Raw genomic sequence first — 12710 nt, 5'->3', positions numbered from 1 at the left:
ACATTGTATGAAGTACTTTTTCTTTTTAAGCAGCAGTAAGAGAAACAAGGTTTCCTAATACTTCTTGTGTTTTTGCTATTTCAAATAAAATGTATGTATTTAATCAGGGACCCTTAACTTATATCAGGATCCACTATCTCTGACTTCCCCTCTCCCTGTTTGTTGGGACATAGGTACTAGTATTTACGCTGCACAGACATATAAGAGCTCTTGAAAGTTCTCAGGCTTTGAGCTACTATTGCATTGATAGAGCACAGAAGTACTTCTGAAACCTGCTGCTGTTTGATTAGATTACCTCTGGAGTTTTCATTGCCCTTTGACGTACAGAATTGTGTAAGGGGAAAATATGTAGAAATCTGCCTGTGAGAAAGGAACAAAAATCGGACCTCGTGTACTTTTTTCCTACCATGAGTATCTTGCATTAATATTGGCAGAGTTTGTTTTCATAAGAACACTGACATGATGTAAAAACTGAATCATTTCCTTTAGTTTTTCTTCTTTCAATCTTTCTAACCCCAAAAAAGTTGTAATTAGCCACAAGATTCTTCTAACTCTTACTGCTATTTAATCACAGTCTTCTCATCTGTAGAAATGTTCTCTCATTCTTGCGTGACAAGTATAAAGCTGGAAAAACAAAATTTGTAGAGAGCCTGGTAGTATGCGCTCATTTGTTTATTGTGTTTAAGCTTGCTGCATCTTCCTGGCAGTGTGATGTTTCTCAGTCTTTCTGTAATTTCTTTTTGAAATCCTAGGCTCTTTCAGTTCTAGTACTGGAACAAATTCAGGACTAGATATTGATTAGATTCCCTTCCAAAAGCTGACTGTAACTAATAACTAATGTACTTATTTAGGTCAACTCACTTTTTTTTCACTGCATAGAACCACCTTTCCACTTATAAATGATGAATGTTTACTGTGGTTTCCAAAATGTTTAGAACTGCCTGAACTCTAGAGAAATTCCGGAAATACTTGTTACTTACTCATACTGGATTGTTTTGGAAGGTTTCAGAACTTCCTGAAAGGAGTCAACCCTGAGTACTTATGGTAAAGCCAGAATTGTGTCCCCATTTGAAGCTGGCAAGAGCTCCGTCGCAGGGGAACCAGGACTTCCTCCGGTGTTGTTTTTAAACTGAACAACTTCTTGCTTTGCAGATCCCAGGTTTTCTTCACAAACTAGAGCACTAACGTTTTCCCGTCTAATGTCATCTTTTGTACTAGAAGGCTTTCCCAACACAATGAAAAAACATTTTACAAGTTGCAATTAATGCTTGAAATAGATTGAAAAGAAGTATGTTTTCTTCTAAGCATGCTATTACGTAGTAAATTGGATCCCTGGCAAGCTTTTTAACATAAGAGGAAGGACAATAAACACTGTTATTCATACACTTTCAATATTAAACCTTTACAGTGTTTTGGACTTGGGCTAATTAAAGCCTTTCTTAGCAAAGATGGTAATTTGCTGCCTTATTAAAATTAAACTGCATAGGATAAAATTTCTAGCCACAGGTACTTCTTCAGGTTTTGAGTTACACTTAGAAATTCTGGTTGTGTGTGCCAGTGCTGGATAAGTTGATTCTGTTCTGTTTGAACAGTTAAATGCAGAGAAGATTCGGGCACTTCCTCCTCTGTGAATAGTCGCTTCCAGGGGTATAAACCCTCTCCCTGTTCCCCACACATGCTTTTGCTCTTACTTAGTCTCATAAGCTTTTGTGACTATTTAAAAGCTATTTTTCTACATTAAAAAAAAAAAGAATAGTTGCCACTTGTTTCTTAGATTTTCAGTTAAATTCATGAAAAATTACGGAGAGGAGTGTCTCGTCTGTTCCAGAACCTGTGCCCTGATTTCAGACCTTGTTCTGTGGCCCTGGCTGCAGGACAAGAATAGAGTGTTGCCTGTTATCTGTCCCTGAAGCTTTTAATTGAGGATATCAAAGTCAGATTATACTCACATAACATCTCCTCCATCTGTGGCAGTCTGTAAAACACAGCGTCAGTGCTTGCATGAGCATTCGCATTGGTTTTCTCTAGTAAGCTTGGACTATAGAATTTTTGTAAACACCCAGCATATAATAGTAATAAGGAAAATATAGCCTCATGAGTGAGGTTTCTAATACGAACATAGTAACATATTGCAAATGATAAATGAACTCCAGTCTAGAGAGTTACCATTTCAAAATTGCTAGAAGCTTATTCACCTAAGGAAAATCCTTCGGAGATGCTGAAAATACAGCTATCTAGGAGAGAAACTACATCCAGTTTGGTTTGGTTTGGTTTTTTTCTTAGACTGTAGTCATGCCTGACGCACATTGATTGCTGTTGCTGGGAACGTGCGTTTCCTACACCGAGAACTGGAAGCACTGGTGTTTCCAAAATAGACAGATAAGCATCTAAATAAGCTAGTTACATTGCACAATTAAGAGAAATAATGAACTTTGTAAGTCAATATAAAATATTACATGTTCTAAATATTCTAGTATTACATAACAGTTTTATTTTGATACAGTTAAATTTTTCATGTGAGTGCTACATTTTCTTTTATTTGTGAAGAAGGAGGAAGTTTACTGAGAACATAACTGTTACACTTATTAGTAATATGTAGTTGGCTTGCCTTGAAGGCATCCTTGATGGTGCATCGATGTGAACATTGCATTTCATCCTTCCTCTTAAAGTCTAATTAAACTTAAATAAGAGATTGAAGACATAAGATGTAATTTGAATAGCTCAGTTTGGCTTCTAACCAAATGGAATTGGTATGGAGGTACTTTTGCAAGTACAGTATGTCAGTCTGTTATGCATTATATTTAAAAGATGATAAATATTTATTTGGCACAAGGTCGGGACGGTCCTGTTATGGATCAAAATCTTACACAGCCACATGCAAGTGCCACTAACACTAAAAACATTGTTGTGCCTCTTATTTATTTCATATTTCAAGAGAAAATGTTTGTAGGAGAATTTCGTAAGGGATGTTTAACACAGTTTCAGTCCGTAAAAACTGGTACCTTGATTGAAATCTTAGACTTAAGGGGAAGGCTAATAAAATATAACTAGGTTAAACATCAGTTAAAAGCTTTCTGTATATAAAACCAAGTAGTCCAAGAGAACGATTATGCAGTAGACTTTTTGAAGCCATATCTGTATAGTTACATACAGGCATCTTTTTCTTCACTGGTCATGGGACCAGCGAAGCCTTGCTGCCTACATAACCATGCTTTTGTTCTGTAAACTCTCCTCCTACCTCAGTACCCAAACTCTGTTTCGTGTTCCTTATGACTCTTTTGGGCAGTGTATGCTACGGATACTCCTGAGTTAATATTTCTATTAATACTCATCCATCAAGAATGATGGAGCAACTTCTTGTTGCTTCTGCCCTGAGACAGAAGAATGGACCGTATGGAATCTGAAAGTCTCTTTCTTGCCCTTTTTTTTTTTTTTTTTGTAATTAAATTAAGCTTCTGTTCATAGCTTTATTCAGAACATGTTTAAACAGGGTGGAGGTTCCCATAAAAATTAAACTCCTTTTGGGTAGCTTCATCTTTATCTGTACACTGTAGTTTGCAAGCTTGGTCTTTTCCAATAATATCATTGTTCTTCTTTGGTACGGGTAGCATGTGTCACTTTTGCCTAAATTCATAGGCTACTCTTCTTCAGGAGCATTAGATTCCTCCTTTCTGCAAGGCAAAAAAATTCCCAACCTCTAATACTTTCTTTTTTTCTGTTTAATATAGATCTAATCAAGACTGAAAAAACCTCAGTCTTCACTGTCAGATACCTTGTAAGTATACGGTATACCTGTGTGTGCATATATATATGTGTGTGTGTGTGTCTCTATGTGTCAGTTTTTATATGAACATGTTCAAAGGAAAAAGCCAAGTTTGTCTTTTTGGGACTTACTAAGTTTTCCCAAATGATTTCTGTTAAGAATTACACTGATTTTTGTCAAGATAGAAACACTTTAAATTACCACAAATGTGTACAAATTAGCTAAGTTATGTGTTTTTATAAACACTTTTTAAAATATTTCAAACAAATCTGAAATTTCAAAATTAAAGAAATGCAACCTTTATCATTTACTAATGTGAACAGTAACGTAACTGGCTCCAAGTGTACAAAGTGTGTTGGTACATGCACTTAATTCAAAAGTTACAAGCAATTTAAACAGGTGCCAGTTTTAGGACAAAACATTCTTTCCCATTAAGACCTTTTTATCATTACTTTACTATTTCAGGCAGTATTTTGAACATTCTGATGAGGTTTTTTAGCATGTTAGAAGTTGTTCCAATAAACTGTAAAAGTTCTTAAGTTAGTGTTCAACACCGAATTGAGTTTTGTTGCTTATCAGCTTGAAGATCATCTCACGTTTCGTGCATGTAGAAAGGATGATTAGAAGACATCAGCAGCATGTAATTTTTCAAATACCGGCCTTTTCACACACAGTCTTACAATCCATTCTGCAACCTAGTTCAGTTTTAAAGACTTAGTATTGATAATCAGTAATAAAATGTGAATTGGGTATTGCGAAATACTTGTTTAAATCATGACAGTACTGTTATAATTCATTGTGTTATTTGCATCTCATCAGTGCTTAGATGACAAGACGAGCAGGTCCCCATCATTTTAGATATGGTAAAGAAAGGGACAGCTCTTACCCCAGAGAATTCAGTTCAATTCACTATTGCCCAGATGCAATAAGAAAGAGTGGAAAATAGCAGTAGAAAGATGAGATAATTGCAATAAGTATATATTAATAGATACCATTAATCAATATAGGTTTACTTAGAAAGTAGTAAGCAAATCAATGTGTGAAAATAGGATTTTCAGTCCTTTGTATCTGTTGTAATAACACGTACACAGAAAATACTCTGAAAATTTTGTGGTTTTTTCAGTGTTATACGAGCTGCTGAAGAGCTTAAATACAATTTATAAAATCAATGTACAGGAGATTAAATTGAATGGAAAAGTTAAAGTAAATGTCTTTTTATAGTATTGGTCAGTCCAGAACATTGGCTAAAGAACTTGAGTAAATTTGAGCCCATTCCTCTCCTCCCTTTATAAATTAGTCAGTTCTTGGTTATTAGTGAGTAGTTTTTTACCAGTAGGACTATTTCTGAAAAAGCTACTACTCAGCCTGAATAAAAGCTGTAGTACTGTCTCATTATATTAAATTGTTTGCATGAGTCCAACAAGTCTGCTTTTTATCCAAGTTATTGTGTCTGGTCATATGCTTTTTGTGGGAAGGTGAAGAGCAGTGAGAGTTCTCCATGGGGTTTATTTTAAGGTGTAGCATTGTGTCTAACCGTGGGCATGCACTGAAGTTTTCGTACTGTAGTCTTAGCACTATGGCTGGCTTTTGTTTTAAATACAAGCTCAACTGCTGCTTTTGGAGCACTGAATTAACTGGAACAAATACATCATACAAGATTTGTAATATAAACCAGTAAACCTTTATTTTAGAGAACTGGAGCTTAGGGAAATGAAATGATACCTCTTCTACTGAGGTTTGACTGTTTGCTGAGCAGTTAATGATGAGGAGGTTAACTAGAGCAGAATAAGCATATATGTTTTGAAGACTGTAGCATTCACTTTTTATAAAAAGAAACGTGCAGAATACTCTCTTTTTTCTGAACAAGTCTGAGCTTGGTTTAGTACATTATACCATCATTCAATAGTAATTTTATTCTATAGATTTAATTTAAAAAATTAACGTGGTGATCATGTTATTTTAAGTATCTGCAGATCTCTCAAATCTTACATTACTTTAAATGCTGTTGATACTGGCTACAACACAACTGCAGATATTAGAATTCTTATTTAAAAACCCCAAAACCTATTAATAGATTTCTGTTATGCTGTTAATAGCAGTTGTCTGTTTAACCTGAAATGTTAATTGTAGCCTCCCTCATCGCCTGAGGGTGGCAAATATGGTAATAAAGGTACCTTTTGAGGTGTGCCCACGTTCTTTTAATTCTTGATGGAGTCCGGAAAATTTCCCTATTCTCATCCATTGTGTTTATCAGATTCTGCCCATGAAAGACTGGGCTTTGCAATAAGCTGGTCAGCGTTACTCACTCCCCGGGTGTCTGAGGTCCTGCTCTTCTGTTAGTGCACCTTCGCCTTTTATTTTTCCTGCTGTGTGCATCGTTCTTGATGTGCTTGCATGCCGTGTTTGCATGCCATCCAGATGAAGATAAGAACCTGCATCTTCTACGTGCCAGTGCAGACTAGTTACAGGCCAGCGGGCTAGTCACAGCTGTGGGTTGCTATGATGCTTTTGTTTTTCTCCCACTCACCTTTGGTCTTTATTCAGGCCCAGTTTTCCTTAACGAGTAAAGATTTCTGACGTGCAGACAAAATCTTGCCAAATTGTGCTTTATTTTAAATTGGTCAAATTGGATTCCATTTTCCATACCTGAGTTTGGAAATGCATATATTGAAGTAGTTTTTGGAGGGGGAAAAGCAAATCTGTGTAATCCCTTTCCAAGAGTCTGACATTCATAGTTGAAAAGTAATAGATTAAAGTACCAGATTAAAAATTCAGTTGCTGGGGAAAAGTTAATAAAGCCGTTTTGGAATATTACATAGTTTTTAGATTACAACATGTAGACTTTTGAGGACTCTGTATCAAGATACATTTTAATCTGAATATAAGTTGATCTAATATTCTGAAAAGCAGGAAAGAACTCTACTGTATCTTTTCTCTGTAGTACAAATATTTAGGGGGAAAACAACTGTTGACCTTTCCCATAATTACACAATTGTAGCATTACTCAAGTAGCTTAAACACAGTATTATGATGTGAAGGACAGACTTCATCTCAACAGCCCTGAACTATTCAAACAGAGATAGTGGGGAAAAGTCTTTGAAAAGTAAATATTTGTGGATGCAACAAACAAGTATGGAGAAGATTCATCCTCTTTCATCTCCAGCGCAGTACGCTGCTATATCATGCAGTGTACATGCCTCTTAAATCAGTTACTTCAGTCTCCTTTGTCTTGATGCATTTGAAGTGAACTCTTTGAAGGACTAAAATTAATGGACTGACTGTAATATTACTAATTTAATTCTTTTTTCTTTTTTTTTTCCTGCTCTCTGCTTGGCTCCGGTCTTCACCCACAAGTGTCCACTGTTGGCTCTCAAAGGTTACTAAAATTTTAGCAGCCGCTCTGAAACGGAACTGCCTAAGCTTCATTTAGGGTTGCTTCTTCCTGCACCATACTGCACTGCTGCTTTGCTTTTGCCTGCTTCAGAACACAATAAGAGATTTTCTTTTTTAAACACCTGCAATGAAACTTAGGCTAGAAGTATATGCCATTCTCTTGCTGCCTGTGTACTTGTTAATATCTGTGTACAGTATGCTTGTATTTATTCCATGGTATTTTCTTACCAATGCTAAGAAGAAAAAGGCTATGGCAAAACGTTTAAAAGCTAAACCCATCTCGGACAAACCTGGAAGCCCCTACCGTTCTGTCACTCACCTCGACTCACTAGCAAACATAAACATTCCTGGAGCAGACACGTTGGACAAGCTGTTTGACCATGCTTTAGCAAAGTTTGGGAAGAAGGACTGCCTTGGGACCAGAGAAGTACTGAGTGAAGAAAATGAAATGCAACCAAATGGAAAAGTGTTCAAAAAGGTAAAACTTACAATTTTGTATTTAATTCTAAGTTGGTTTTGAGCTGCTTTGCATCTTGCCTCAACAACAGAGGTCTCCCTTAATCATCATCTTATGATATAAAACATCCATTTTATAGTAGTTAAAGAATAACAGAATACAGGATGCACTATTTATTCTACTTCCAGAAAAATGAAAGCAATTTTTTTTGCTTTTAATGAGTGGCAGTGTGTGTGCTTATGGTGTTATGCACCAGCTCACATAAGCTTGTAGAGCTGTACCAGCAGCTTCTTGTCATCACAACTTTTTTTTTTCCTCACCAGTTAATTTTAGGAACTTACAGATGGCTGTCCTATGAAGAAGTAAATGAGAAAGTGAATCGCTTGGGGAGTGGACTGACTGCCCTGGGACTAACCCCAAAGAGTACCGTTGTCATATTCTGTGAGACCCGAGCAGAATGGATGATTGCAGCACTCACCTGCTTCAAGTACAACTTTCCTCGTGAGTGCGGAACTTGTTTACTTCTAGTGTATTTTAGAATGATTTCTCAGCACTGGTTTGGCCGTTAAGTATTTTGAATCTGCCAATCCTATCACTGATGGTGTAAGTATTTCATAAAGTTGCTCTGCCTGTGGTCTGATTCTTAGAAGTTTCCAGTCTATTCCTTGCATTGAGGAGATCCCTAAAATTAACTTGCTCATACTTATGAGACTGTTTTTTCTGATTTTATTGTAGTAATGTTCTAGATGTTAGAATGACAGAACAGTACGGTTACTATTCAGGTTTTTTTTAAAAAAAAACCTGACTCTGAGGATGTCAGTAGTTGCGTTTCTCCCCCCAAAATGTGGAATGCGTTTATAATATTTTCTGTCTGTATCCTGACTTATGCATCTGAAACATTAAATGGTTATTAGAAGAGAGAAGAATGGTAATCAAAATCATATGCTAGTCTGAGGGTTTTTCGGTGACATTAAGCTGCTCAAGTTCATTACAATTATGTATATGGGTTTTTTCTTTTTCTTAATTTTATTTAAGCTGTCAAAAATATCTAATCTTAATGCATACAGACTTCTCGGTGAAGTGGCAAAGGTTACTATACACTCACACGCCCAGTCTGCATACAACACGCTATGACCCATAGCTTATTTTTGTTGCCGCCTTATGTTTTTGCTTGCACTAGGCTGCCTCTTTTTCTTCCAGCACCAGCAGCAGCTGACTGTGCGAGGAGAAGGTCATAGAACAGAGTATGGAAAGAGGCTGTTAAAGGGCAATAATGGAAGAGCTGACATTGCTATTGAAGTAGGAGAGGATGCTTAATTAGGTCGTGATCCTCATGCTTTGAGAGGCAGGAAGAATCAGCTATATAACTCTCTTTTTGTCCCTTCCACGTGAACCCTATTTCACACAAATATTAAATTCCTTTAATGGTCTTTGGAGGCTAGAGTTTGAGACAGCAGACGATACTAAAGGAAGGTATTTATTTCAATAGAGAGACGATGGGAAGAGGTGAACTCCGTGGTGCCTGTGACGCACTTAACGGCATCATTGTAGCCAGTCAGGGTTAAAAATAATCTAGCAACATGAAAAACAGTCTGATGCCTTAGTCTGATTCTCTGCCTTGCCCCCTTCAATAATTTCACGGGAGCAAGCAAAGTAGCTGACGCTGCTGAAAGAGCTGCTTGTGGAAGTGCAGAGCTTCAAGCCGTGACTGGCGCCCGGCGACGTTTAGAGCGTCACCTCTCCCCCCGCGTTCTGCTTGCAAAGAGCTCGGGGGCAGAACACGTGTTCTCAGTTGCTTACTGTGCGATTGCTTAGTGCATTATCGTTGGGTTTTGGTGGATCTCTTTGTTTTGATGATTCTTCCTCTTCTATAGAATAGAATAGGATAGACTATTTCCGTTGGAAGGGACCTACAACGATCATCTAGTCCAACCGCCTGGCCACTTCAGGACTGACCAAAAGTTAAAGCATGTTGTTAAGGGCATTGTCTAAATGCCTCTTAAACAGTGATAGGCTTGGGCCATCGACCACCTCTCTAGGAAGCCCGCTCCAGTGTTTGACCACCCTCTCGGTAAAGAAATGCTTCCTATACAGCTGTCCTCCTCATTTCAGAGGTCTCTTGTGGCATAAAATTCTGATGTGGAAAAATTAAAAGCTGTTTTGTTTCCAAATTAGAAAATTCCCCATTGAGCTAATTTTATGTCCCCACCCCCTCCTCCTGCAGTGCTTTCCAGTGAGCTAAATCAAGAGCTTTTGCATTTAGTATTACTTTAACATTTCCTTTGTGTTCTCTCTCTCCTTACTGTAACAGTTGTTACGTTGTATGCCACCCTGGGCGAAGAGGCAGTAACCTATGGTCTCAATGAGTGTGGAGCATCATATCTGGTCACTAGTGTAGAACTTCTTGAGAGCAAACTTAAGGTAATTTGGTACCAGCTTCACCTGCTTACAAGCAACCCTATAATAATTTTACAGTGCAGTCAGTACTAAAAATTTCTTTTCTCTTCTATAGACTGCATTGCCACAAGTCTCCTGTCTTAAACACATCATTTATGTGGACAAGAAGACTATCAATAAATCGGAATACCCTGAAAACGTGGAGATTCATAGTATGCAGACAGTAGAAGAGCTGGGTGCCAAACCAGAAAACTGTAAGTGAATCACTTCACAGAGACAAGCAATGTTACAGTGAAATCAGACCTAGGTTAAGAGGGATGTGTAGCAGAAAAAAAACCACCCATGCAGGTCTGTAACACAAAGGCAGTGGCAGATTGCCAGTTCATCCTCTGGCTTCCTTTAAAGAAATGGAAAATTTATTTGATCTTTATTTATTGTCCTGCACCTCTGTTCAAGTGTCAGGTGTTTCAGGATAAAACCTTATTTTTAACTTCTAAGCCGTAACAGAATAATTTAATTTTAAGACTCCACCTTTGTTGTAGGAAGTGAAATAGAATCTGGTGCAGCATTCCATTTTCTGCTACTCTTACCTTTTATTCATCTTATTTTCACTATTTTTCTGAAGAAAAGAGGAGAAAGCACTTGAGGCTTTTTTTTTTGCTTGTTGGCTTGGAAATACCTTTTTTTCTTAACCAATCTGTAGCTAAAAAGCACCTTGGGCTAGAGGAATAACCATTAAGTCCTTTGCTACCTTGGGCAGCCAGGAGTGACTGTAAACATCTGCTTCAAGGAAGGAAAAAACAACCTCGATCATCTCTTTTCCTTAAATCAGCAGTCTGTGCTTAGCCAGACCTCCTCTCTCTTGAAGAAGGGAGATAAACTGGCAGGGAAGCACACATTCATTACAGCTGCTTGTCTTTGATCAGCTTAAGGTACGGATACAAACCAGCAGTTACCTTGAGGGGTGGTGGTTTGTGCCTCTCCCTCCCCCCTCCTCCCCGCCCCCAAAACCCTGCTTCCCTGCGGACACTTCTGCTGCCTCTCTGGCTGTGAAAGTCATGAAAGCTAGTAATTTTTATCCTAAGAATAAATGCCAAGGGATTAAAACAAAAATCAAAAGTCAAGTGTTGTAAGCTTACTGCTTTCCCACTAACAGCTTATCTGAGGAAGGTTCATTTCAAAAAAAAAAAAAAAAGGGGGAAGAAAAAAAGTAGTCTTAGCTCTACAACCTTGGCTTTGGAAGAGTGATTGACAGAAAAGCTGACTTGCAGCTTTTTGGGGTGTTGGTTTTTTTGTTTTTTTTTCCTCAACCTGTTGTTTTTCCTCCAGTTCTCTATTTCTCCTCTTCACTGCCCTTGACAGGCTTACTTGGTCTTCAGAAGGCTGCTTCTATGAAATTTTCAGTCAGCTATAAGACATAAAGGCAAAAGTATCACCCAGATTGTCATTCCTTTCCAAAATCTGCCTTCCCTCTTAAAACCAGACCACTCCCCTCTTCATCACCGACTTCTGCATCCACCACTACCCACTTAGCAGCACATTGTGCTTGCCTTTGCTGAAGCTCCTGTTTCACACTGGTTGATTACAGACATTTTCACATTGATTAATTACAGAAAAAACAATTTAGAAAGTAGGTAAGAATTAATAACAATTTTTCTCCTGCATTTTGTAGCAAGCATTCCACCAAGCAGACCTGTTCCTACAGACTTGGCTTTAGTAATGTACACCAGTGGCTCTACTGGGAGACCTAAAGGAGTGATGATGATGCATAAAAACTTAATAGCTGGAATGACGGGACAGTGCGAAAGAATACCTGGACTGGGGTAAGAAACACTTGTGTATGGAGAGATAAAACAGAATCTCCAGAAGTAGGCAAGTTTATAGAAAGTCTGTTGCTGGCATCAGGTGTTATCAAATTTCTTCATTTTATTGTGAGCCCACTAATCTTTAATTTATAAGAAATATATCTTGTGTTTGAAAAGGACGCCCTTCTAGCTCGTCTCACATGCTGTTTGTACTTTTTTTATTATTACCCTTTGCTTTAGGTCTGTGCATCTTTGCACTCTTGTGCACCAGAAGATGCCACCAGATAAGGACATTCCTCATCTAGTCAAACTTGGGATTTTTTTTTGTTTTTAGATGTTTTCAGGCAGCTAGAATCACTTTAGGAAGTACGTCAGAGCCAACCACTTCCTTTGATCTAGAGACAGCACTGTTGGATGGCTAATGCACATGCTGCAGAATCTGCTCAAGTATACTTCGCTAAATGAGCATTGGCGATAGTAAAACCAACTGCAAATTCCCTCACATTAATATTTTGAGGAAATTTTTCATAAATGTGGGTGTGTTTGTCACTGCCTTCACGGAGGGTTTAATAGCTGAAATAAGCTACGTTGCTAAACTCGTTTTGTGATAGGATATAAAACCAGTTGTGACTTGATGCTGAAAGCTTCTGTTAAGTGACAGCTCTGAGTTTCTTGCTAAGAAATATCTAAGAAATTATTTCCTGAAATAAGCCTCGGTACTTCAGTGATCGGCTCTCTTTCTACTAAACTATTTTAGAAGGATAGTTAGATATGATGACTGTCAAGGATTTGTAAATCATTGATGATTATTTTAAAATATAGCGACTTCATCCTTAATTTGGTATCTGGGATGAAATCTCCCACAAGAAGAGGAAATAGCAGTGGAGCACTAAGG

At 37.7% G+C, this 12710-nt stretch overlaps 1 protein-coding gene across 7 annotated transcripts in view; it reads left to right on the top strand.

Annotated features, from left to right (window-relative positions):
• Positions 1-12710, top strand: part of ACSL4 (acyl-CoA synthetase long chain family member 4) — a 41053-nt gene that overhangs the window by 17120 nt on the left and 11223 nt on the right. For 3 of the 7 annotated variants that reach the window (XM_075162436.1, XM_075162435.1, XM_075162437.1), the window contains 6 exons: positions 3729-3775; positions 7395-7634; positions 7937-8114; positions 9925-10034; positions 10126-10264; positions 11683-11833. In XM_075162436.1, the coding sequence (XP_075018537.1) occupies positions 7407-7634; positions 7937-8114; positions 9925-10034; positions 10126-10264; positions 11683-11833 (806 nt within the window). In that variant the 5' untranslated portion in view covers positions 3729-3775; positions 7395-7406. Of the gene's footprint in view, positions 1-3728; positions 3776-6224; positions 7635-7936; positions 8115-9924; positions 10035-10125; positions 10265-11682; positions 11834-12710 lie in introns of those variants that run through there. The other 4 variants (XM_075162438.1, XM_075162439.1, XR_012675613.1 and 1 more) reach the window with 2 other exon arrangements.

Source organism: Calonectris borealis, chromosome 13, assembly GCF_964195595.1.
Source record: "Calonectris borealis chromosome 13, bCalBor7.hap1.2, whole genome shotgun sequence".
Taxonomy (NCBI): domain Eukaryota; kingdom Metazoa; phylum Chordata; class Aves; order Procellariiformes; family Procellariidae; genus Calonectris; species Calonectris borealis.
The sequence above is the reverse complement of the archived record's forward strand: the minus strand, read 5'-3'. Positions and strand labels throughout refer to the sequence as shown.